We start from the raw sequence: 23,750 nt of genomic DNA on the forward strand, positions 1-23,750 counted from the left end.
TTCTGTAACGAGTTTGCTCCACTCCCCTCTCCCTCCCCCCCAAAAATAATTTTGCTTTGAAGATTAGTTTTTATTCATCCTCGGGACCTCATTCTCACATAGTAGAGGGGTGTTAGTTTATTGCATTTGTTGATGCTATTCCTGTTTCACGCTGATTTAATTGAGAGAGGTTTTCTTTAGCAGCATTTGGCAGAAATTGTTGAAACAGTATTAAGAAAATAGAACACACCATGTTGTATAGATTTTTTTGAAGTATTTTTTGATTATCTATAACACAACAATTTTAGCTCTTAGTCTTAAATGTTTTCACAGACATTAAATTAAAGTGGTTTTATGTGGCTTACAATCTTTGTGAAATGCTCGATATGAAAATTAACCCGTCGCATACTGATAGAGTCTTGAAAGCATAACTTTAAAATTCAGGGACCACACTGGTGCCTTGCCCCTCGCCTCGTAGCTGCCCGATAGCAGTTGTTCCGTTCCAAGGGGGGGCCTCTCGCACTCAGTCTTCGGCTGTTCTGATGGTGGAGTCTTGGTTCCTATTTATGTCTTATAGAAACCACTAGTGGTGTTCAGAACTTTGGTCAACTATGCCAGGTGTTTAATAGCACAGCAGTAGCACAGATTTTGATTTTTTTTTTTTTAATGCAGACAGTAATTTTGGTTTATGGATAATAATTTGTTAAAAGTTTTAAAGTACTTTGATAAATAATACTTGCATTTTACTGTGTCTTTACAGGCTAAGATGTTCAAAAGCAACTTGTGACACTTAGATGTGTCCGGTTGGATGTGTAAAGTTTCAGACACAGATACTTATACATTCTCTGAAAATCTATCCATGTAGCTGTGTTTGAAAACAGCTTTAAAGAATAGCTTGCTTTTTAAAACCCTGGTCATAGTATTCAGCTAGGTGATGTCAGAGACAGAGTATGACCTTTCACCAAAAGGTCCAAATTTTGTTGCACCTGTTGGTACAGACACAGGAATGCTTTTCTTTGTTGGAACTGTATTTTTTCAGGATGACTGAAAATTGAATTTTTCATATCAAAGATTAGAAAGTGCTCTCACTTCTGAATTCAATTATATTTTGACAAAATACATTACGTGGCTACCCAACAAAAAGCCTTGTGGCATGTCACTTTGCATGAGGACACCTGCCTAGTCAGGTTTTACTTTTGCAGTTCTGAGCAACATGGTGAAGGCAGTGCTGTCCCCTTACCACTGCCACTTCTCGCCGCGTTGGAGTATGTGGAGAACAGCAGCCTGTTCTGCCATGTTCATGTCTGTCTCCTCCAGACTAGAGGTGAGAAAAGCTGTTTCTGATGCGTGTCATGGAAATCTGTCAACATCCTCTTCCTCACCAGCTGACCTGCAGTCCTTTTTGGGGCTCAGGCATTCTGACTATGTTCATGTGCAGAACTAAGCCCAGGTGCGCTGTACGCCTTTTGCTGAACCAGCCTGTCTTCATCTAGGGCGTTTGAGGTGTACAGGAGTTAGAAATCAATGTGTTTTACTAAGATTTTTTTTTTTTGCAATTTCTTTTCTTTTCTGTATTAAACATATGTTTGTGAATTGTGTAACCTAGAGATGGTTTGCCTGCATTTTATAACTCATAACTGGAAGTGGTCTCAAATTGAATAATGACTGGATGTTATCCAGTAAATAAGAACTTGCTTCTTTCCCTAATTTATATACGGTATGTGGACTTAATTTCTCTCACTGTTGTGTAAATTAGAGATTATTTAAATCTTTTGGCTTCCTTTGAATTGAGTGCCACCTAGTAGAAAACTCTGTGCTCAAAAGGAGCAAAATAAACTTTCTGGGAAAAGCTATTACTGCACGGTTTTGCCAACCACCAAACCAAGTATGTCCTAGAGCAGCAAAGATACTCCTGCCAACACTGTGTGCTACTTGGTGCGTATTGGTGCTTTGAAGTTCACTCCCTAATATTTCTTCTCATATTAAGGTTGATTAAAAAAATCATGAGTAGCAGTCTTGCTGTGTGTATGAGTCATGTAATGTATTTAATGTCTACCTTTAAATCTAGAGAATGAGTGCTTAATTATTTTGATAGTACTGTTTTCTGTAAGTAATATATTAAGAATGGAATAGTCTCCTGTTTCTCTGACTCACTCCAAGAAATCACCAAACACATTCTTGACTTGGTTGTAGCTGGTACAGATCTTTTACTAGCAAAACATTAAACCAGTAACATTTTCAGGCATTTTTTCATCTAGTGAACTAATGCATAGTTAGTGGTGGTATTCAGCACCCTCATACGTAAGCTGGTAGTCCACACAGACAGTAAGATTGTCTCTCTTGTTTTTCTTATTCAGAAATTCAGTAGCACATTAGCCGAATGAAATCTCGTAGACAAAGTTGTAACACTCCTGAAATGGAACATATTTCTGAGTGTAGCGTAAAACATTTTTATCAAAGATTTAAACTATAATTTTTTGATTTGCTGTTGATTTTTCTCATCACTGCTTTCTGATCACAGCAGACAATGATGTGGAGTTAGCATAAATTAGTGATGATCTGTTTTTACAGTCAAGGCGCAGCTGCTTTTATTTTGTTATGTTTTTCATCTGATTATGAGGGAAACCCTCTGGAAGCAGAGCCCTAATAAAGCAGTCTCTTTTCTTCCATATTCCCATTAAAGGACTGTTGTGGGTCATCACTCTCTGCTTCTCCAGGATCATTATTTTACTGTTTCTCAACCACAGGGAAGGTTCTCCTTCTTTATATCTTTAAGTTGAAATATTAGGTGGAAGCTCTTCTCTTAGTCTTCAAGACACAATAAAGATAAGTATCTTAGAATTATTTTTCTTTCAAATGCTGCCTGGCAAATCTTAAAAATTTTGCTGTAATTATGAGCAACTTAATTTCTGTAAGGACAGACTACCAAAATATTCATGCATGGGGAACTCTTCTTTTGTCTGCATGCAACACTGCTTGGCAGAGCCAGAAAAGAAGCATGAGAGTTTGTTGTTGCTGACTGAGCATTACAGGGGAACTGAATGTAGTATTAAATTCTTCCAATTATAGCTGAGTACAAAGGATTGAATTAACTAAAGGCATTGAAAGGTATCTTGCGCGAGGAACCTGAACAGTCAGTTGTGGGGTTCTTGTTTTTAACTGTTTCCTACTAGAAATACCACACTAAATGTTTTCTGTAAGCCAAGAAGGGGAAATTTCGCCGTGTCCTGTTCCAGCTGCCCAGAGATATTAGAGGTGGAGGATGGTAGCTTTTTCTTGCCAGAAATGTTGCATGCATGGTCCACCCTTTCTTCCCTGTTTATGCATTAAAACGTGTAACTTCACCTCCTTCCTTGCATTTTTTTTTTAAATGCAACTGAAGTATATTTTAAAAAGAATAAAAAAATTATCTCTTTTTTTCCTATTGCACAGCTCTGTTAGGAACAGTTAGTTAAGCAGTTATCAAAATGTTCTCTTTGATGTGTGTTTACATTATTAGCTCGCCTGGGCATCAGTAGAGTCCAGTCTCTGCTGTCATGTCTTGGAATGTGAATTTATCACTTCTTCACAGAACTGGCACCCAGAAGATGACGGTAACCCCTAGACCATGCTCTCCCTCAAAGATAGTCACCTCTTTGGGGAGATGCAAGAGCAGAAATGGATGCAACTGGTGCCGTCTTTTCAAAATGACCATTTTAGGCTGTACAGATCCAACTGTTCGGACAATGAAGTTTAGCACCGAACTGTTCCGTTTTCTGAGGTCGTGTCTTTTTTTTCTCTTTCCCTGAAAACCCTTACATTTAAAGATTGGCATTGTATCTTCATTCTTCTTTGGCACAGGATGGAAGATCAGTTTGACAGGCAGCTTGGAGCAATTCAACTAGGGGCTGCCCCTCCAGTGGCCACACTCCGCTCTCCCCCATTGCTGTTGGAGTCCTACGCTCATTAAGCACAGCAGTGAGCTGAAATCTACTGCTTACAAAAAAACAGGCAGTTTTCAGCCTGGCTGGGTACGTGACTACAGAATTTCTAAAGCTAACTAGAACAGGGAGTATCAGCCAAAATTGAGAAAGTGTATGTATATTCCCTGAAAATTTTTGTTTATGTTTCTCATGAGCAGGAAAGAGAGAGTGAAAATAATTGTTACTCTGGAAAGTTGAAATGGAAATAAATTCAAAGCTTTCGCACGTATCATGGGAGTGCTCGGTTTGCCCTTGAGAATACTGGTAATATGAGGCATTATATGTGAATGTAGGGTCATCCATTTCATGGATTATGAGACATCAGTTTCATACCCACCAGCGTATAGAATTGTCAGACGTACTGTTAAAAAATATATATTAGAAGATACCCTGGCTCTATAGTAGCTATAATTGTTAGAGGTGCCGCGTTGGATTTGCAGCTTCTTTAAGAGGTAATTCCTGTAATCGTTTCTTTTTAATAAGCACTATCTAAGATGTAAAATGAAGGAAGAAGTTCAGAAAGTGACTGTAACATGTCAGGCTTTATAGAGTGCTGTAGATCTTTTTGGTTTACTCATCTGAACTTCAAATAACTGCATTTAAAGGGTCAGTAGTAGCTGTATAACCATGAATTCTAAAAATTATTACATTTTTTATATTAAAAAAAAAGTTTTGTGTTTTTTTCATGTGAATCAGCCGTGTGTTTGACGATCTTGTACGCACAAACCTTTCAATATGCACTATTGATCTTTCTGTTGGCTTTGAACTAGACTGTGACATGAAACCTTTTTCTTGTGCTTTACAACTTGCTCACAACTGTGATTTTAAGACTGTGGTTACTGTTTCTCTTGTGCTTTATCTATGCTTAGAGCCTTACAGAAAGAGAGAGGTTCAAAAATGCTTACAGATTAAAGTAAACTTCATACAGCATGTTGGCAAAAAGCAAAATAAGGTTAACAGTGAGAGATTCTGATTTGTAGGCTAAGGCCGTAAAGGGCCGTTATGTTAATCTCTTCTGACTTTCTGCACAGAGTACGTAGATACTTTATTTATATTCCCCTTTCTTTGTGGCTATATTGAAATCAGGAAGAATGACTAGAAAAAGGCAGTGAGTAGAGGCTGGTAGATGTTTAATCAAAATATTGTAATTATGGGGGGAATATAAATGAGGAGGACAATTACGGTGTGTTAGTACACGTACATGATTACAGAAAGTATGCACAATATTACAGCTGTTATTGAAGAAGCAATATGTACGTGTCGCAGGGGTTTCAATTACTAACGAAATGTGAATTGTTGCACAGTGCTATAGATAAAATATCAATAGCTATCTCACTTTGTTTTGGGCGGCTGCTGTTAGCACTGCTGCTGTCACTGCAACTGTAAGGAGGTTATTTTTAAGTGAGTTCTGTGATTTGAGACTCTTTGCTCTCCTTTGCGCTCTCCTTTGTGGCTAATGTCAGAGCTGTTTTGCTAAAATTAACTCTCCAGCCATTTTCACTCTCAACATTGTAGTCCTCTATTAAGCATATAATTCACTTTTTTCATCATTCTTCCATGAGATTTTTTTGTGATATGCTGGTCTGTGCTCATTTGCATTTGTCATTTATAACCTGGATTCTTAGATGTTCTGAGTCTTTTTCGATTTGTCTGCACTGGGTCCCATTTATTTGCCGTTCCTTCAAATATTGAAAAAGTGAATACTATTTAGGTCACTGTGGTGAGTCGTCTCCAGTGGGGATAACTGAATAGGTTTTTCAGTGCATAATGGTATGCAAATAATACACCTCTGCCTCACATGGGAATAGACTAAATATATGCACAAGCTTTCTGTGACCTTAATAGGTTTGTAGGCATCATAATACACCGTGTGCTGCTGTAGCACAGTATCTGATGTACAAATATTTCACCTGTGGTTGAGGGCAAGGAAACGTATGAAATAACTCTGTGAATTTAGTATGTGATCCACGCACCTTACTGTATGTGGAAGTGTATACCAGCAGTATGGCTGATTTACTTTTGTAACATAAGCAGTAGGTTTAATAATAGTCACCATTAATAAAACAGAAGACGCTTAATGTCTTACGCTTAGAACATGCTAATTCATTACACTGATAGAGCGTCTTCATGCACAATGCAAGATGAAGCTGAAAAACATATAGTAAAATGATGAATAAGTTACTCCATTAGACTGTTTTTACGTTTATGATGTTTCACATGTAAAGTACTTTTTTAAAATTTTGCGTCTTTTTAGTTCATTTTTATTACGGGTTCTAGAGCAATTCAGGAAACAGATGCTGCATTTAAAAAAGCTTTGCTGTAGTGAAGCTTTCTGTACAAGAGAATGCATTCTTCCTAAAACTTCATTTTACTTAAATTAACTTGTATTTCCACTGAGGAAGGCTTATATTAAGCACAAAGGGAGGCTTAGTGGTTTAGACTTCCATCAAATAAACTGCATAACTAAAAAGAGAAGATGCCAAGCCTCACACTCTTGTACTTGAAAGTATTGTGTTCTCTCTCATGGGAACTCAAGATTAGAGAAATTATAAAGGCTTTGCATAAAAACAGGGAGTTAGAATTAATTTTTGCTTAAGCAGGGAAGTGTCAAAAGCCTATTATGGTAATTTTTCAATTTTGTCTTAACTGTTCACACATTTTAAAATAGTTGTACAATTGAGTGGAGGCATAATTGATGTGTTGTGGGGTTTTTTTTTTTCCTTCGGCCATCATAAAATATAGCTTAGGTGCACTTAAGCTCGGAAGAAGTAGGTGTGCTAATTAAGTAGATGAAAATTTTCATATCATAGTGAGAAGATTTGCCTAATGGATTGGAATAGCATTCTAAGAATGGTTCCCCTATTCTTAATTACATCCAAGTGCCAAATATCAATATTAGATGAAGACAATTAAACCACAAAAACCTTAGTGAGAAAGCATAATTTCTAGCAATAGAATTTTGGGGTTGTAGCAACTATAATCTTCATTATTATTATAGTAAACCGTAGCAGTAAAAGTCTACATTTAAAAAAAAAATTTACTTAGTAACTTTATTCATTGTCTTTTAATGTAAATTAAAAGCTGAAAATATCATGGAATGAAGAGCTACTGCTACATTTATTTTGTTAATTCTTATTGAATTAAAAAAATATAAATCTTGTCTATATCATAACAGCCTATAAAGTGCTAGGGTAGTAGTTTAAAAATTATGCTTGATTTAAACAAGTTTTAGGACTTCCCTAATTAGAAGAAAACTGACTTAGCAGAACTTTTAATGGTAAATTAAATCACTTTTTCTTTTAGTAAATACAGTATTTAACAGAAGAAATACTGCTCCAGAGTTGCTTTCATTTTGGTGATCAGTTTTGCTGTTCCATAGGAGAAGTCTCTGGTGGAACGGGCTTTGCGTTTGGAATGAGACTTACTGGCAAATGTGAAAGTAAGCCGTACTCTTAGGTGGTCATTGATTAGTGAAGCTTTCATTTTTATGTACAGAGAAATGGCATCTTTCCTACTGTTCAGCTGGTTTTTCTGCAGAAGCCTCTTTGGGCTATGAGAGCGCCGTCTTTGGCATTCCCAAATAATGCCCAACTTGTTCAGAATTTTTCCGGCTTAGTCCGCAGCAGACAAAAGGTGTGAAAAGATGGAGATCTGCTGTATTACAGGGATGAGGCATATTCTGCTTTATCACTTCTCCTGATGCTGCCAAATGGCTTCTGTCAAGACCCACTTCCAGTTTCTCTTACCTTGTACCTTAGAGCCTGTGGTCTGGTTCTTCCTTACCTCTTCCCTCCCCAAAAGCTGTGAAGAGGAACTACCCAACTGAAAGTACAATATGGTTGTGCAGGCCTGGATAGGGGGGTCAGCATCCATTCCGGCTCTTAAATTACCTCTCCAATTCTCAGGTTTCTGGTGTTTTGTATTTGTGTCCCTGGAATAATAATGCCAGGAATAAGAAAGCCAAGTGTGTGCATGGATGTATGTGTGGGGTGGAGGGAAAGGAGGGGAAGCTGTTAAATCCTTAGGCAAAGGGCAAAGTATTTCTGAGTCTTTATTCCTCATTTTGTTGCTTAATACTGATTGCACTGGGCATAGAAACAACATGTGTGTGTAACCACATGTGTAATTTGACTGTAAGACTAAATTCCTGACTTGGTTTGTGTTAGCGGTCACTAAATATGTGTAGGATCAGGACCTTTCTATATAAAGCAGATTATTGAAGTATGTTATAGTAGGTTGTCCAAGATGCAAGATTTAATTCCATTTTCTGGTGTCAGTTCAGTGTTGTGTAACGTTTTCATTTCTCGCATAACCTTGTACAGGTTTTATTAATCATTACTTTTTATTGTTTACACATGAAAGCTTCTCTGATAGACAGTATGTATTTAAATGGTATTTCAGTGAGTAGTAAAATTAGCAGTAACAGTTTTGCTAGTTTTTTTTTCTATCTACTATATTTCTTCTGAACTTATGCAGCGTAAGGAGCTGTTACCAATAAGCTCACATTGATAAGGAAGAAATATAAATGTTACCAATCTTAGCTTGACATATTTTGCAGTGCTGTGATGGAAGATACCTTCTGAACATTTTTCCTCAGGTGAAGGCACTGTTAGCTCCAAATATATTCACACATTTATCCCACTTAACCGTGTAAACTTAGTGAGGTGTTATTGGTGATTTTTTTGTGTTAAGTTAATTATATTTTGTTTACCCTTCAGTAGCATGCTGTGAGGAGCACGGCAGTGTAACTCAAAAGCTCTTGACAGGACTGATGAATGGCCAGAGATAGAGATATTGGCAGGCTGCTCTCTAGTGCTCTGTCTAGAATTGTTTTCCTAAATAACTCAGAGGGTTGAAATTTGATGAAATCATTTCCATTTGAAGAATGCATGGAAGGGGTAAATGAATGAAGACTCCAGTAATGGAGCAGTTGTGTTCACACTGTTGGACAGACAAGACAGCATCCCACATCATGGTTCCTGCGCAAATTCTTTGTGCAAGGTTGTGATTCATCTTGGCACACGCAATTACTACTGTAGTGGGTGGCTTCCTTGCTCGGTGTGTGGCACCCTGCCATAGCCAGCCCCCTCCTCCCCTCAGCCTTCCCCCAGGGCGAGAGAACCGGGCAGTGACAGCTGTCTCCTCTGGCTCGGTGCTCCTGGAGAAGCCTAGCTCCAGTGGTGGGACTCTGTGAATATAGAGAGTGAGCGCATCTTTTCAGGATGGAGTGCCTCATGTGAAATGCCATCTACAAATACATGGCGGACAAACAGATGATGACTAGTACTTACAGGGGACCGAGTGACAACATGACTGCAGTAGGGCAGGAACCTGTGGTTAGTTTAGATGGTAGGCAGAAAAAGTGCAGCTGGTTTGCCATTAGATAAGACCGTTTGTGGTTTTATCTTTTTTAAAGACTTACCCTTTCGGAAGGATGTTGATACCGTATGTATTGCATGTGGTAATCCGGGGGGGTGTATACCCAGCTACGCCCATTTATTCTTCCAAAAAGATGGTCTTTGTTGAGCCCCATGTAGCATTCAACTGATGAATCCAGTGTCACGCAAATGTTGTGTAGGAACAGTGAATATTTATGATACCATAAATCTGCCATTCTTTCTCAATGGCAGCTGCCTACAAAAACTCTTCACAGTAATGGATCCGCTCTCTGTGACTCCTTGTTCTTTGACATACCAGCATAACAGAAATGGCTTTCTGGTGCGTGTGTGTAATTATGTGCAACTACTAAATAAGTGTCTGTATTACTGCTGTGTCCATGTTTTATGATCTGTTTTTGAGGTTGTATAGCAGCCACAGTAACCAAAAGTATTAGGTTGATATTTCAGAATAGTTCTTTTTCATTTTCCTTTTTCTTTTTCTTCTGCTCACGTAGAGAGTAGGTACAAAGTACACTTGGGTGAGAATACTTGTCTAGCATATGAGTGCAAAACTAGTGAATACAACAATCACCTTTAAAAACTGGGTGGTGGTGGGGAACAAACTGATATATCACCAGCTGTAGTACACTGGTTTCTCACTGGAAATGAAAACGTTTTGCAATAAAAACACAGCCATATTTGATCTTGCTCATATAAATGTATGGGCACATTTTGCCTCAGCCCTGCTTCTCCCTCCATCCATTTTTTCATGCCTTCTGTTTTGAGTTGTGCAAGCTGGAGATAGAAAATATGGAGCTCTACTGCACACATGTATAATGTAGCACACAGCTCAGGGCAAAGGAGAACTTTTTAAATTATAGTTGTAGAGATTTAAAAAAAAGAGCAGTAAAATTACGTGAATAAGCACTATTTATTTGGATTCCGGTTTCTTAAAATGTAGCTGTTGAGATATTTGATTAGATTTTGTACTCAATATGGCATACTGAGTATAAGATCTAATGTTGTCTAACATCTGTTGTTAATACAGCCTGCCACCTGGAAATAAATGAGTAGATACTCATGGGATATCCAGAAAAAGAATGTGTGGTTAGAAGCATCACTACTACTATGAAAGGAATAGCATAATAATTTATGAACATCGTGGTTTCTCCATATAAATAGAAACAACTTCGTTTGAATTTGAATGATCCAAATTATACTTCATAATGGAAGTTCTAAGGCATGCAATTAATTTTACGAGATTAAGAAAAAAAACCCGCCTCGGAGCATATTGGTTTAAAAGCATTTGAATGGGCTCACCTTGTGGTCCAGAGAGACACTATGGGGAATCCAAGTCAGGTTTCCAAGGAGGAAGTGGGCGTGCTGTGCTCCTTGGAAAGGCTGGGCTGGGGGAGGCCGGCACTTGGAGAAACCATCCCAGACTGAAACAGGCAGGAGCCATCCATGTTCTCCCGCTGCCTCGTCTCTGCCGAGCTGAGAGGTTGGTTCTGGTTCTGCTCCTGCTGGCAACATGACGACGTATTTCTATGAACAAGATCTGCACCCTAGATGACTTGGAGATAATCTTTTCCTGGGAGAAAGTGAGCGGTGCATGCTGCTTGGAAGAATAGTACTCTGAGAATAGCTTGTCCCTATTTACAGAATTGTATTTTTGTGAATACAAAATATCTTTGTCCCTCGAGCAGCCTCTACACACCCTTTTCACCTCCTTTGTTCTTTGCAGCTGATGTTCCTGTCTGCTTAACCCCAAGTGCAGCAAAGGGGTTGCTTTTATATCTGATCATTTTTGCAGGTCCTCTCCACTGACGTCTGCCTTGCTAGTGTGTATTTTTTTTATTTTCTGGCCCCCTTTAGTGTAAGGACCCCAAGAGGTTTATCTTTCTGTTTGTGGCAGAGCACTGCGTGTTGAATGCCTTTAGTCTTGTTTTTGCTAATAGTCCTTTTCTTGTTTAAATTAATTAAATACAAAAATATTAAAAAAGAAGGATGCTTCTCAAATTAGCGGTGGCCAAATTTTGAATACTGAGTCTCCTTAATTGAGCTGCTCATCTTCTATTTTTGCATGCTTTGGTTGTCGTGAAGCTTTGTGTATGCAAATGTCATTCACGTATTTGCTGTAGATTTAGGTGCCCTTTTGTGCAAAATCATGATCATGGCTTCCTATAAGAGTGTTAACTGGATTAAAATATAAAAAAACCCAGTTTGTTTAATATACCTTAAATAGCCGTAGTTGGTTTTTTTTCTAAGTGCAACTTTGTATTGTGACTTTTTAAATCTCCACCCTAAAGCATACACGAGTTCTGCAACGTAACTCACCGGCAGCTGAGCAGGTGAGAGCTCAGCCCTTGTCCCTCAGCAGAGGTCTGTCCATCAAAGATAGGTACGGATGGTTACTGCTGCCCATACAGCGCTGTGTTTGTTAGCTTTGGATGTAGCAAATCCCACACCTTGGTTTGGAGGCCCCCCGGTAGAGTCCCTGTTGTGTTTGCCAGGCGGGCATCATTCCTCGGAGTGCTGGCTTCCCTGGGAATTACACTGCACTGGGTCCCAGGTGCTGGGAAAGCTCCCTTTGATGAGAAGTGTATTATGTATTGTGTCACAGGTTGGAAGATTGATGAATAATTGTTTAACAACTAAAAGCACTTTAAAGCGCGATGTAATGCCGAGAGATAACACTGAAAGTAGAGAATAATAAGTGAGCAGCCATTTTTGAAGTAGAAGTTCATTTCTAAAAAGCCCTTATAGATTACATATTTTAGAAGGAAATGAAAAACCGAAGCTATCATAGCAGTATTGTGGTTTGTGTTATGGTGATTATGGAGTTTTCAAAGTCAATATTTAAAATGCAGTTGTAGGCATTGATATGTTAATTTAGTTTAACTGCTGTTCTTCCCTGTATCCTCCATGAGTTTCTGTTGTTGACGAGTGAACTTTCTTCATAGTTTTATTAATATTGGAGATATCAGTAATCATGGCACAGTGGTTAATAAATACAAACTGGGAGATTAGACAAAAGTACTTTAAATTGTTTTGCAGATTAAACAGGCACGATTTATGTTGGAGTTCTCTTATTACTTTAATCTTGCTGTGGGCACAAAAGAGGATTAAACTCTTGCTAGATGGCTGGAATTATTTGATTTCCCCCACTCCCCTGTGAGGACCCCGAATCAAAATTGTAACTGGCAAATTAGAAGTGCAGACTTGTGCTAAAAGCTTTGAGGACATACTTAGTGCTGTGATTTGCTTGTGATACATAGAAATTCATTCCAAAATTAAACTTTGCTGTGTGCTTTGTCATAAGAATCGAGAGGATTACCCAGTTTGCAATTTTGAATTGTAAGTAGCGGAATTGTTATGTGAGTGCCTCTAGGAAATATATAATGTGCTATTGGCATAGTAGAATTTGGCTCTTCCAAGGAGCTTCCTTGTCCTTCAGTTTGAGATCACTGGGCTTTTTCTGAGACGAGAAGCAGGCAGGTTGTTTTTCAGTTTTGGATCTGAGATTGGCCTTGGATTTCAAAGACCTGTTTTGAAATGTGGATCTTTATTTCAATGTTGGTCTTTAACGCGGCCCCTAACATAAAATTAAGTATCTTGAGAAACAAGAAAGAAAACCTTTAGTATTGCAATGGAAGAAATAGAAATGTTCATTTAAATGGAGAATGACCAAGAAGAGAATTTGGAAATTTACCCCCCAAAAGACATAAAATTCACCCCAATGATCTCACGACGGCGGGGAGCGCTGCACAGAGAAGCAGCAAACCTGCTTCACTTCCCTGCGAGTGCTTGCTGCCCCCCAGGCGAGTAGAGGTGGAGAACTCCACAGAGGATGTGCACAGGATTCCCCCCAGTGCAGGAGCTGCTGTTGCTGGCTGGGAAGCCTCAGAATCTGGGGCGGTATTTCATGCCATGTGAGATGCAATAAACAGGCCAAAACTGGGTCTAGGGCACTCTGCGCTGAAACTCCAGAGAGAATCAAGCAGGGCTTAATTTGAAATATGATAGCTGCCGCTTTGATGGACTCGTTGGAAGACAGCACTTCTAATGGTTTATTTTTGTGCCATTACACACGGCTGTTTTGCACCTGTGGTACAAACACACACCATCTGCCTCAGGTTGGGGAGAACATCCCCCATGGCACGGATGGTGTGCATGTTCATCTTTAAGGTTTTTGCCTACTTTCTTAAAGCCCTCTTTGGAGTAAGCTGCTGGAGGAGACTGAAGAATTTGCGTATCCCTTTTCCGTTTGGGAATTACTACATTTCTGACTACAATACTGTGCGCTGCTTTCTCTACTGCTGCCATCCCAGTGTGGATTCTGAGTTTAACCCAACGCTTTCTGTACCAGTGTTTTTGTCCTTATTGAGGACACTAATGCAGAGGGAGTTCTGTTGGACTGTAGGGTTGGATTAGCGTTTTCCACATGAAATGTTAATACGTGATGTTTTAAATCTTATTTCTGTTCTGATGAAACATTTTAAAATTAAACCATTCTTAATCTAATTGCCACTTCAGCTTTACTACTTTTGAATTATTTTTTGCAAAAAGCTAATTTTAATTGGAGTAACAAGCATTGCATGTTTTATGAAACACCTTCATTGAAAGTCTTGGATACTTTCCATTTGGGTCCCTACAGGCCCATCCAGTTTGAAAATACACTGTTTTATCCTCTCCTTAATTACAGTACTTGGAGCAACTCTCTGTTAACTGTTTTTAAGTTCCACGGGATAATGAGTCGACCAGAACTAGAGAGCGTACAACAGAAAACTGTTCACAGGAGGAAGCTTGCTGTTGCTTAGCTACCTATTTTTTTAATTTGGAATCTCCAGCAATTCGATAATGACTCGCCCTTAAGCTGCTAAATGTATTTGTTCATGACACATTTTACCATTTTATATGTGCGTTTCACCTGTGCGTTACTGCTATTATTGTAGGGGTAAAGAGGGCGTTTATAATGGGGTCGTATTGTGGCGTAGATCACAAAACCTAAATATGTCAGCTACTGAAGCAGCGCTCAGTACGTGAAGTTCTGAGGTGGGTAATACAACAATGAAATTCAGAATAACTTGGGCCAAAAAAGAGCTGCTGCGTCTGCTCCTCCAGATCCATCCCAAATTACAAGAAGGTTATGCATAATTTGTAAGTACTGCAGCCAATCTGTAGTCTTTTAATAGTACGCATTCTCGTATCAATTTAGGCATTATAAAGATACATAATTAATTGCAAATTAAAATACTGCAACATTTAACATTTTTTGTCCATTTAGCATTTTCTCATAAGTGAGAAAATGCCTGACTTTCAAAAATTGCCTGACTTTCACAGACATTTGTTGGAATAAGACCCTGAACTATGGAATGTTCATAGGATAAATACTGAATCTGGGAAAAGCTTTATGTTTGGTAATGCTTTCTGATCAGTCCTAAAATCAATGCAAAGCGACAGTTTATCTAGGGATTGCTTATGGCCGCAGAACTAGTATAAGCATAGAAAGAAATTCTCTCTTTTCTCAACCTTTGTCCAGTGTGTGGATCTAAAAAGGAAAGTTTTTCATTTGGTTTTAAAGCGATTCTCTTGCACTTTAGTAGTTTTTTCCCCTCTAGGAGTGATTTCTGTGACTCTTCGCTGCCTGCTTGCACGAAGTAGTCAATGCAGCTTCTGCAGGAATAGAGCGAGGCGCCCGTACGGTTATGGCAGGACATCCCGCCCTGGCCTCTGCCGCGGTTATGGGAGGCTGCTGGCGGTGACGGCTCGGGGTGATGCCGCGCGGACACAGGTACGGGGCAGCGCTTGCGGCAGTGGCACAGCCGTGCCAAGGGGAGAGAATTGTAGGGTCTGCTGGTACAACGGTGCCGGCTGAAGGCTCTCTGCCAGCCTGTGCTACAAGTAGGATTCGCTGGTGTAATTCGCAGAAGCAGCGACTCTGTCTTACACGTAGGTGGGTTTGATTCGCAGATGCAAAATGCAGCACTTTGTAAAGGAACTACTTCAGTGCTCTTTGCTGCTTAGCTAATGTGTCCGGCTGGGCAAAGATTGGTTATTGACGTTTTCTGTGCTATATTTGTTATGATTTTAGAAGGATGAACTTGTCAATTAGAAAGCTAATTACATTTTTAATTCAGTGATGAACTTTCTTGGGAATCGATGATCAAGTTAATATAAAGAAAATTATGTATTTCAACTCTTCCAGGTATACTTTGTAGGTTTAAACATGAATCTATGTAATCCTGGATTAGGAATTCATAAGGTTTTGATGTCTGTATGCCCCTAGTGGAAAATACTGGCATATTTCAATATAATTTTGTGCTCAATTAACCTCACTATTGACTTACAGATCTACAGCAGAGTTGCATCTCTTTGGCCTTTTATTGAGGTTTAATATGTATTTGTGGATTTCAGTTTCTGGGTCCGTAAATCTTTCTCATTAAGGTAATTTATTTTTAGGATTATGAAGTATGTAGCTCTTGTATAGACTCGTACGTGGTTTTTTGCTGTGCCTTCATGTTTTTAATCCTTCACATTTTAACGTTGCATCCCATGGCTTTAAACTGACTATATGTGTGTCCTTGATTTCCCAGCACGGAGCCATTGCTGCACTGGCCTCCGTTTGCTTGCGGAATTCCATGGAGGCTTCAGTACATGGCATGACAAAATGTAAAACCATACTCATAGATCACCTTATAAATATTTATTCATATAAATTCTTTAAAGAAATTAAATTACGTGTTCTATACAAAATAGGAGAGAGAGGCTTTTAGTGTCACTGACTGCAAATTGAAGTCATTTGTCTAGAAGGGTCAGGTGCCACTTTGTGGTAAGGAATTTGTCGGAGATCCAAGAAAGAAAAGATTGATAGTACAAAGAGATTGATGAAACGGGCACTGCAATATGCATACGAAGTTACGGGTTAATTAGGAGGATTTAAACAAGAAAGTTCCTTTGTGTGGAGAAGTGTCGTGTGCTGTTACTTTGAGAAGCGAGGTGTGCTGGCAGCCTTTTTGAACATGCGGAGTTGATTTCCTGAGATGTTGATGTGGAGATGCATGCTTGCGAGTATCAGCGAGGTGGCAAATTACCAACAGCACGTACGCTGCAGCTGATGAGCGCTTCTTAGGAAACGGAGTGGTTTGCATATGTAGACACCATCTCTGTGCCTATCTTTGGTTTTGGTGTTGTTGATGTAAATTATAATGCTGGCTCTGTGATTCCTCTATCAGAGTAAAATCATTAATGTTTCAGAGTGTCAAATTCTTCCGGTGTCTCAGGCGACATGGCTATTTGTTATACTTTTTAATTAAGAGCATGATGCTTACAGAAAAATTCTAAAGCTAAAACTACGTAGCTTAGAAAATGAGAGCTGAGCAATCAACAAACATTGTTTTCTTGTTGATAGGAAAGCTGTTTTGAAAGAACAGACGCTCCAAACTGTTCCTTATTGCATTAAAGTTCACCAGCCACCTGGTACGTTTAGTGGAGAACGACAAGCTTCTGTATGCAGATTCATGCAGAAATAGAAATGGTACCATCTTTTTTAATAGTTATTCATGTGGCAGGAAGATAATTTAAGCTTTGACTTAAATGCAACAAAACCAAAATGCTCTCTGTGCCCCTTGTGTCTGGTCCTGTATGAGGACAAAATAGTGCAAATCTTTCAGCAAGACAGGAATAAAAAGCTCAACAAGCACTTCAGTATTTATTATTGTAATAGTAAATCATCTCTGTCTGCCTAGAAGAGCTGTAAAACATACCTGCTGAGGGCAAGAGTAGGCACAGGCATGGGGGACTGAGTTATACTTCTAAATACTGTAATTCTGATATTTTTGTTATGATATTCTTAACTAAAATTTTGCATTCATATAGCTTCACCATATTCTTAGCCTCAGAGACAGATCTTGGGGCACATAGCAGCCCTTATCTTCTACAGTCCATTTCTCACAGAATATGGAGTATCTGATTTTTTTTTTTTAAATATGAGGAAGAAGAGTACAGACAAGTTTTATCTTGTCTTACTGCTAAGTGTGAGATAGAAAAGACCTCAACAAATTGCTTTTTACTGAAGATGGAAAAAATTGTTGAAGGGACAGGTATTTGAATTGCAGAATATATTTCTGCATTAAAGAAAGGCAGTTAGACTCAATGAGGCCCCTGGGAAATGTGATTGACATTAAAAACAATCCTATTTTGTTCTATGATATTCCTGTAGTAATGAATGTTAGTTCCTTATGTGGTTAGATATCTGTTTATTCACATAATAGTGGAAAAACAACTCTGGCTTTTCTCTTACACATTTTCACTTGTAGGAACTGTTTTTCGTACACGTAGCATTTTTCTCTTGTATTAACATGAGACCAGATATGAGAAATCCTGTCCAAACAAATGAGTTTGAACATGTCCCACAACGCTGATACGCAGCCATCAAAGTGGTGTCTCAGGCACAGTTCTGGTGGCCTTTTTGTGGTACGTAACCTCCCTGCTTGAGTGGCAGCTCACCTCCCGCCAGCCTTTCCACCACATCAAGGAGAAAGATGCTTCTACTGTGTGAAGAAATACAGCTTGTTGGTATTTTTCTCTACTGCAAGGATTATTTTTTTTACCACTTTATAGACACAGTGCCTGTTTAATGTGAAAACTAAGTACAAATTCTTTTTCTTTTTTGTTGTTTTTTTTTCTTTTTTTCAGAAACCAAAACAAAAGGACTGGCATCCTCCCGGAGGATTTATTTTAGGGCTCTGGGCATTGATCATCATGGTTTTCTTCAAAACATATGGAATCAAGCACATGAAACACATCTTCTGAATTCGAGCAAGCAAGATGATTGCGTTGACTGCTACTTTGGCTTCATCGGTGTCATCTGAGTGCTCTGTACGTGTATTAGAGTCGTAGTGAGAAACGGTGTTGAGCTCTCGCTTCTAAAGGTTCTTCTGAAGGCGTCTCTTCTGCCTCCTTTTCTGAAAATAGTCTAACAAATGGTTTTAATATTTAACGTTTTTGTCACTTTGTCTTGTTTTAAACATATTTTAATGCTTTTCTGAGCAATTTTTCTTCCTGGTTAAACTTAAAGGGGGACCTAAACATAGTAACAGAATTTCTGAGGTTGATTGTGAATTGTAAATGGGCAAATTTTCCCCCCATACTTCAAAGTAAATCTTAGAAGTAGTCAACCTATCACTAAAGAACTAGACATTGTGCAGAACGTTATTTAAGATGTCATTTTATCAATAAAAACATAAGCCACTTTGCAGACTTTGGCATGATGTATTGAAAGCTTTATTCACAAAAATAAAAATCCTCTAGAATATATGGATTTTTTTTCACTGTCCGTTTTTCTTTCCTGTTAAATACAACCCTTAGATCAGTCCTTTCACCTTAGGCAGTTTTGAGTCTAGGATTCTATGATTTGGTGAAACAAAAATATATGATGACCTCATTGAATCTACTTCAAAAAAAGTGAAACTACAACTTATCCATGTCCAAGAGGAACCCTTCATAGGCGCTGTATTTTCACTCCATAAATACGGAGTTGGGTGCTTTCAGGATTTTGAGTACACTGGATTTTTGCACAGAAGACAATAAGACTCCGGCATTAGGATGAAAAACGTTATAAATTGTACTGTCTCATTCTGTAGTTTCTGAGCCCTTGGAGAATGAGCTTTATCACCTAGGGTTTGTAAATTCTGTTTTGGCATATTGATTTGTTCTTCTTGAACATTTACTGGTGAATGTATGTTAAAAGGGTTTTGTCTGGGTGATATACTGATATTGGTGAATAGAGTAGCAAATTTGTGCATGTATAGACACAAGCCTGTCAGCAAGGAGAAGCTTTCGCAATATGCTTTTGGAACCTGGTCTCTAGCTTAATCGTAATAAAGCTTACACAGTACATACATGGTGTAAACACTAGATACCTATCTCTAAAAGCTATTAGGAATTATTTGTAGTCACAAGTAATATCAGAGCCAATATGTTTTTCTTAGAATTATGGTATTGAGCATTTCCATATTGCACAGAAGATACAAGTCTGATTGTTGTTGTCCTTTTTTCTTCTCTTTCAGATTGACCGTGGCCTCACAGCCGCGGGTTAGGGGTAGCGAACTTGTCAGAGCGCTGCGTGCGTGCGCTGAGCGGGAGGGCTGCAGAGAAGGCAGCCATTGAGGCTTCCAGCTGTTCCTCAGGGCTGATGCCAGACAACTATAAAAACAGCAGTGTAGTACATCTCTTGAGCATTAAAACCTTATTTTTTTTTCTCCATACATCTTCTAGGCTTGTAGAAGATAAAGGTACAGAATGATCCGTTATCAGGAGGTAAACGTTTGCCTGCTACACCTCTGCCTCACTATAAAGTTCTGGCACCGAGAACTTTATTGTGCTTTTTGCTGAACAGCAGGAATTCTTTTCAGTAGCATGTGCCAAGCACCGGGATTAGGAATTAATCTGTATTTAAAACAAAAGCATTCCTACACCACTGTCCTTACAGTTTTGTAAACTGATGTTCTGTGATAAATAATACTAGAGATTTCTTCCCCGTTTTCTGACGAGAAGTTGTAGTGTAACAGAGGCGCTGGTATCGCCTGGCACCAACAGTGTAACTTCATGGGAAAGCTGAGAGCGCTCTTTGCTGCAGTGCCGCCCTCGGAGGGAGGAGTTGAAGGGGTCTGAGCAGCGTTCCCCGTGCTGGGTCTCTGGATCTCTCCGCAGTGTGGTGGGGTTTGGGGTTGTTTTTTTGGGTAGCACTCTTCATAAGCACTGACTTTGTATCCAAAATGTGATACAACGGGGACTTCTTAAAATGAGAAATTTTTTTTTTTCCCCTCAGCTATTTCTAATGCAACAATCAACTAAGATCTGCTGTAGACAGACCGTATAGAAATGGAGGGACACTAGAGAAATGTGTGGAGACAGTATAGAAATGAATCCTACAGAATGTCTTGAAAGGTTTTGCTTAGCTTTCATTTTTTAATCCAGTCTTTGATACTCTTTTTCAATTGTAATGAATATTTTTAATCAAATATTTATTTTATAGGGAGGTTTTGTCACACTTCAAGAAGCGGCTAAGGTGAAGTTGACAGAGCTTTGTGCCTTGCTTCAGTTGCAGTTACACTTAGGCAGACTCCTCAGGCTTTATTCAATTTTTCCTTTTCCTTCTTTCAGCCACCTTTTGCAGGAAGTGATAGATAGAAACATCTACAGAACTCAGCTGGATTTTGCAAGTAGCGGAAGATACCAAAGATGCTGTCTTCTTAAAAGCTTATCTGCTTGGGGGAAAGGAGGCAATTAGGTGGGTTATTAAAATGCAATTTATGAATAGAAGCACTCAGTAAGTGTGCCTGTGAAGGTGATTAAATTGAAGTGAGAACAACAATTTGACTGGAATGCAGCAAACTATGCTTCGGGCGTTTCTAACATTTTTATACGCGCAAAGTGAGGAGTTGAAATAGATCATTCTCAGAGTCACCATAAAGTTGCCTGTGCTACGCTTGCGAGACTCTATTTTCTATACTGTGATAACTTTTATTCCTTGAATAGTTACGGTCTGAAAGGAAGTATAGAAATGTCACAGAATTGTCTGTAAATGTGTTTTGTGTATTTATTTATTTAAAGTTTGTAATCTTTTCATTTTCCCCAAGAGCCCTTCAGACCCCGTTTGGCCCCTGGGCTCTGGAGCCAGCCAGGTCGTTCTCACTCACAAACCGTTTGTGTCTTTCATGCCAGACAATGTCCCTGTGCAGTAGGGATGCTTCCTCCGTTGGGCACAGGTTATCTTTTTAATGGAATCCAGAAAACAAGCAACAAGCCAGATGGCAGTTTCTTGATGTTTCTTTGCATAGAAACTTCTGGAGCAGAATTAAATGTCAGCGCTTGGTGAGTTAGGTCTGTGAGCCGTGCATGCCCCTGCTTGCAAGATTTTGTTCGTTCACGTCTGCACCCTGTGGTATGTAACTGCATTGACAGGTCTTGCAGTGGGTTTTATAGATGTTGTTTAGAATACTCCTGGATGATAAAAAGCTAAGTTGCTTCATTTCAGTTTTTCAGCTCTTTCAGGGTCACATGTTGAAATGGGTTACTGTTGCTGAGCCACAGAAATGGTAAGTTAACCGTAGGCTCATACTCTCTCGTACACATTCTCTCATGTCTCTCCACTTTGATTTCTGAGCTGTCCATGAAATGCCGTATGTGTTTGAGTAGCTGTTTTGTATGACCGTGCCCAAATGTTTACACGAACGTGTGACTCTAAGCTACGCTTTTGTAACAGACCGAAAAGTGAGATTGCCACAAAAATAAGTGGAGAGAGAAGCCTGAGCAGTGATGAGGCAATCGGTGTCTCGTTGGTCTATGCCAGTTAAATCTTTTATACTGAGGTGACTGTCACCATGAAATGCTGCTGTTGTAGCATAAGGAAAGATCGTAGATGGTTCAAAACTATCTTTACAAATATCATTAGCGCTGGTGTATCTCCTCTAGAGAGTGGACTCTTTTTTTTTTTTTTTTTGTCAGATGTTTTTTCCCCCCTAAAAGCTGGTCTCCAGTACCGATTACAGAAAAGCAAATGTAATCTGGTTCAAATTCCCGAGTGTCTGCAAACTGAGCCCATTTCCATCTCTTGTTTCAGCAGTTGGGGATTTCCATTCTCTGGTAGCACATCCACGAAATGTACTGGAAGCGCGTGGATCTTGAGGTCTAATGAGCCTTCAGATGGGCATCGGTGTGTGCTAAAGCAGGGCTGAGTTGCACATAGTAGGAAATCATGTGTTTTATGAAGAAACAAAGACCGGATTCAGCTGTGGATTTATCATGGGTGGAGGGGATTTGCCAAGTGATGAGGACAGGGAGGTGTTGCACTGTGTTCCTCAACACGTACGAGAGGTTTGAAGGACTAACTGTCCCACTGAGGCAGACAAGAGAAGTCTGCAGCCCCGGCAACCCTGATACCAACAGTGTGTCAGTCGAGGTTTTTTTGAGGCTTGAGAGCTGCTTCTTTCTCCTCTCTGATGGATGCTTAGAGGGAAGGAATAAAAAGAAGTTTCTGGTCTGAAGACTTCCAAAAACTGAGCTAATTACCCCTTCAGTATAGATGGGGAAATGAGATGCTGCCAGTCGCTGGTAAATAGTTAGATTTGATCCAGTACTTTGTTGTGTTGTGGACTGAAAAGCTTCTACAAGTTCAGGATTATTTGGAATTGATAGAAAGAGGTGAAGTGGAAGGCAATTCACGGAGTGGGAGTGGTGTATTTCACGGAGTCTGCAGCATTTGGAGACAGGACAACCTTTGTATATGGTACAATCTGGGGACAAAGATTGGGGGTGTCAGAAACTCAGTGTCCCTGTGTACAGATCGTCCCGCTCTGTGTCACACAGCTGTGTGTGACCCGGTAGCATTTTATCGTGCTTCCAGACTAAGTTACCTTTGGACTGAGGAGACACCCATAAAATATTTCACCCAAGAGACTAATCTATCCATAAAATCAGGAACTACAGAAAATAGCAGTGTGTTTAATGAAAGTGTCTTCTCAACCATCACTTCAACACTTTTGTACAATAATGAGCATAATGGGTTTTGCATTTTTAAGTGGTGAAAGGCAAATTAAAAAAAACCAAAACAAAACACCAAAAAACACCAGAGAAATGTATTTCCCATGGAAGATAATACCCTCTGCTGTGCGCACTCTGCTGTTATTTCTGCTTTCCCTCTTTCCATGAATTTTTACAAATAATATGCTGTAGGGAAATGCATCTTGAAAGCATTGGTGTTTTATGATGAAAACTTGTATATGCTGCATAACATACTCTGAAATCAGCATTTCATTGCGCTAATTTCACTTGCACGTTCTTTAAAATGAGTTACTTTTTCTCCCTTAATGAGGATTTCTGCCTGATTTAGTGATTAAATGGATAGTGTTTAAGGTTTCAGTTCAAAGTTTATGAAGATGTACATCTATTGATGTTTGATTATGCTGCGTCCTCTTCCCCATGCAAATTTTAGATTTATCTTTTTTTTCTTTCTTTCTTTTAATGTACATGCACAAAGAACACTGAGGCCTTGTCCAAAACTGAACCAGTTTTGCTGCTCTGGCCAACAGGCTTAACAGAGATGTGAATTATATCAGCAGAAGTTATTTTGGCAGCATTGTTTACAGCAATCCGTTGAACAATCCCAGCTATTCCAGAACGGGACTGTTTGGTAATGTAACAGCAACGCTGGCAAAGCTCTGCCATAGCTGCCATTTCGTTGGAAGTGACTTTTCCCACGCTGCCCACCACTACGTGGCTTTGGTGCGACAGCTCTGTAGGGACCGGGCGACCGGGCTGTGGTCTGTTTGGGAGATTTGTGGCATGTCATACAAGTGCCTATGTCAAAGTTGACTAATCTGAAATAGCATATGTATTTCTTGCCTGCACCAGGACTTACTGGAATAAT

General features: G+C 39.3%; 1 protein-coding gene across 1 annotated transcript in view; it reads left to right on the top strand.

Annotated features, from left to right (window-relative positions):
* The window catches only part of PIGK (phosphatidylinositol glycan anchor biosynthesis class K), a 71,382-nt gene extending 52,418 nt beyond the window's left edge, over positions 1-18,964 (top strand). The window contains 1 exon segment of the mRNA XM_054212245.1: positions 18,017-18,964. Coding sequence (XP_054068220.1) covers positions 18,017-18,133 — 117 coding nt within the window. The 3' untranslated portion in view covers positions 18,134-18,964.
* The last annotated feature ends 4,786 nt before the right edge of the window (positions 18,965-23,750 follow it).

The sequence above is a fragment of the Rissa tridactyla genome, chromosome 8 (genome assembly GCF_028500815.1).
Source record: "Rissa tridactyla isolate bRisTri1 chromosome 8, bRisTri1.patW.cur.20221130, whole genome shotgun sequence".
Lineage (NCBI taxonomy): Eukaryota > Metazoa > Chordata > Aves > Charadriiformes > Laridae > Rissa > Rissa tridactyla.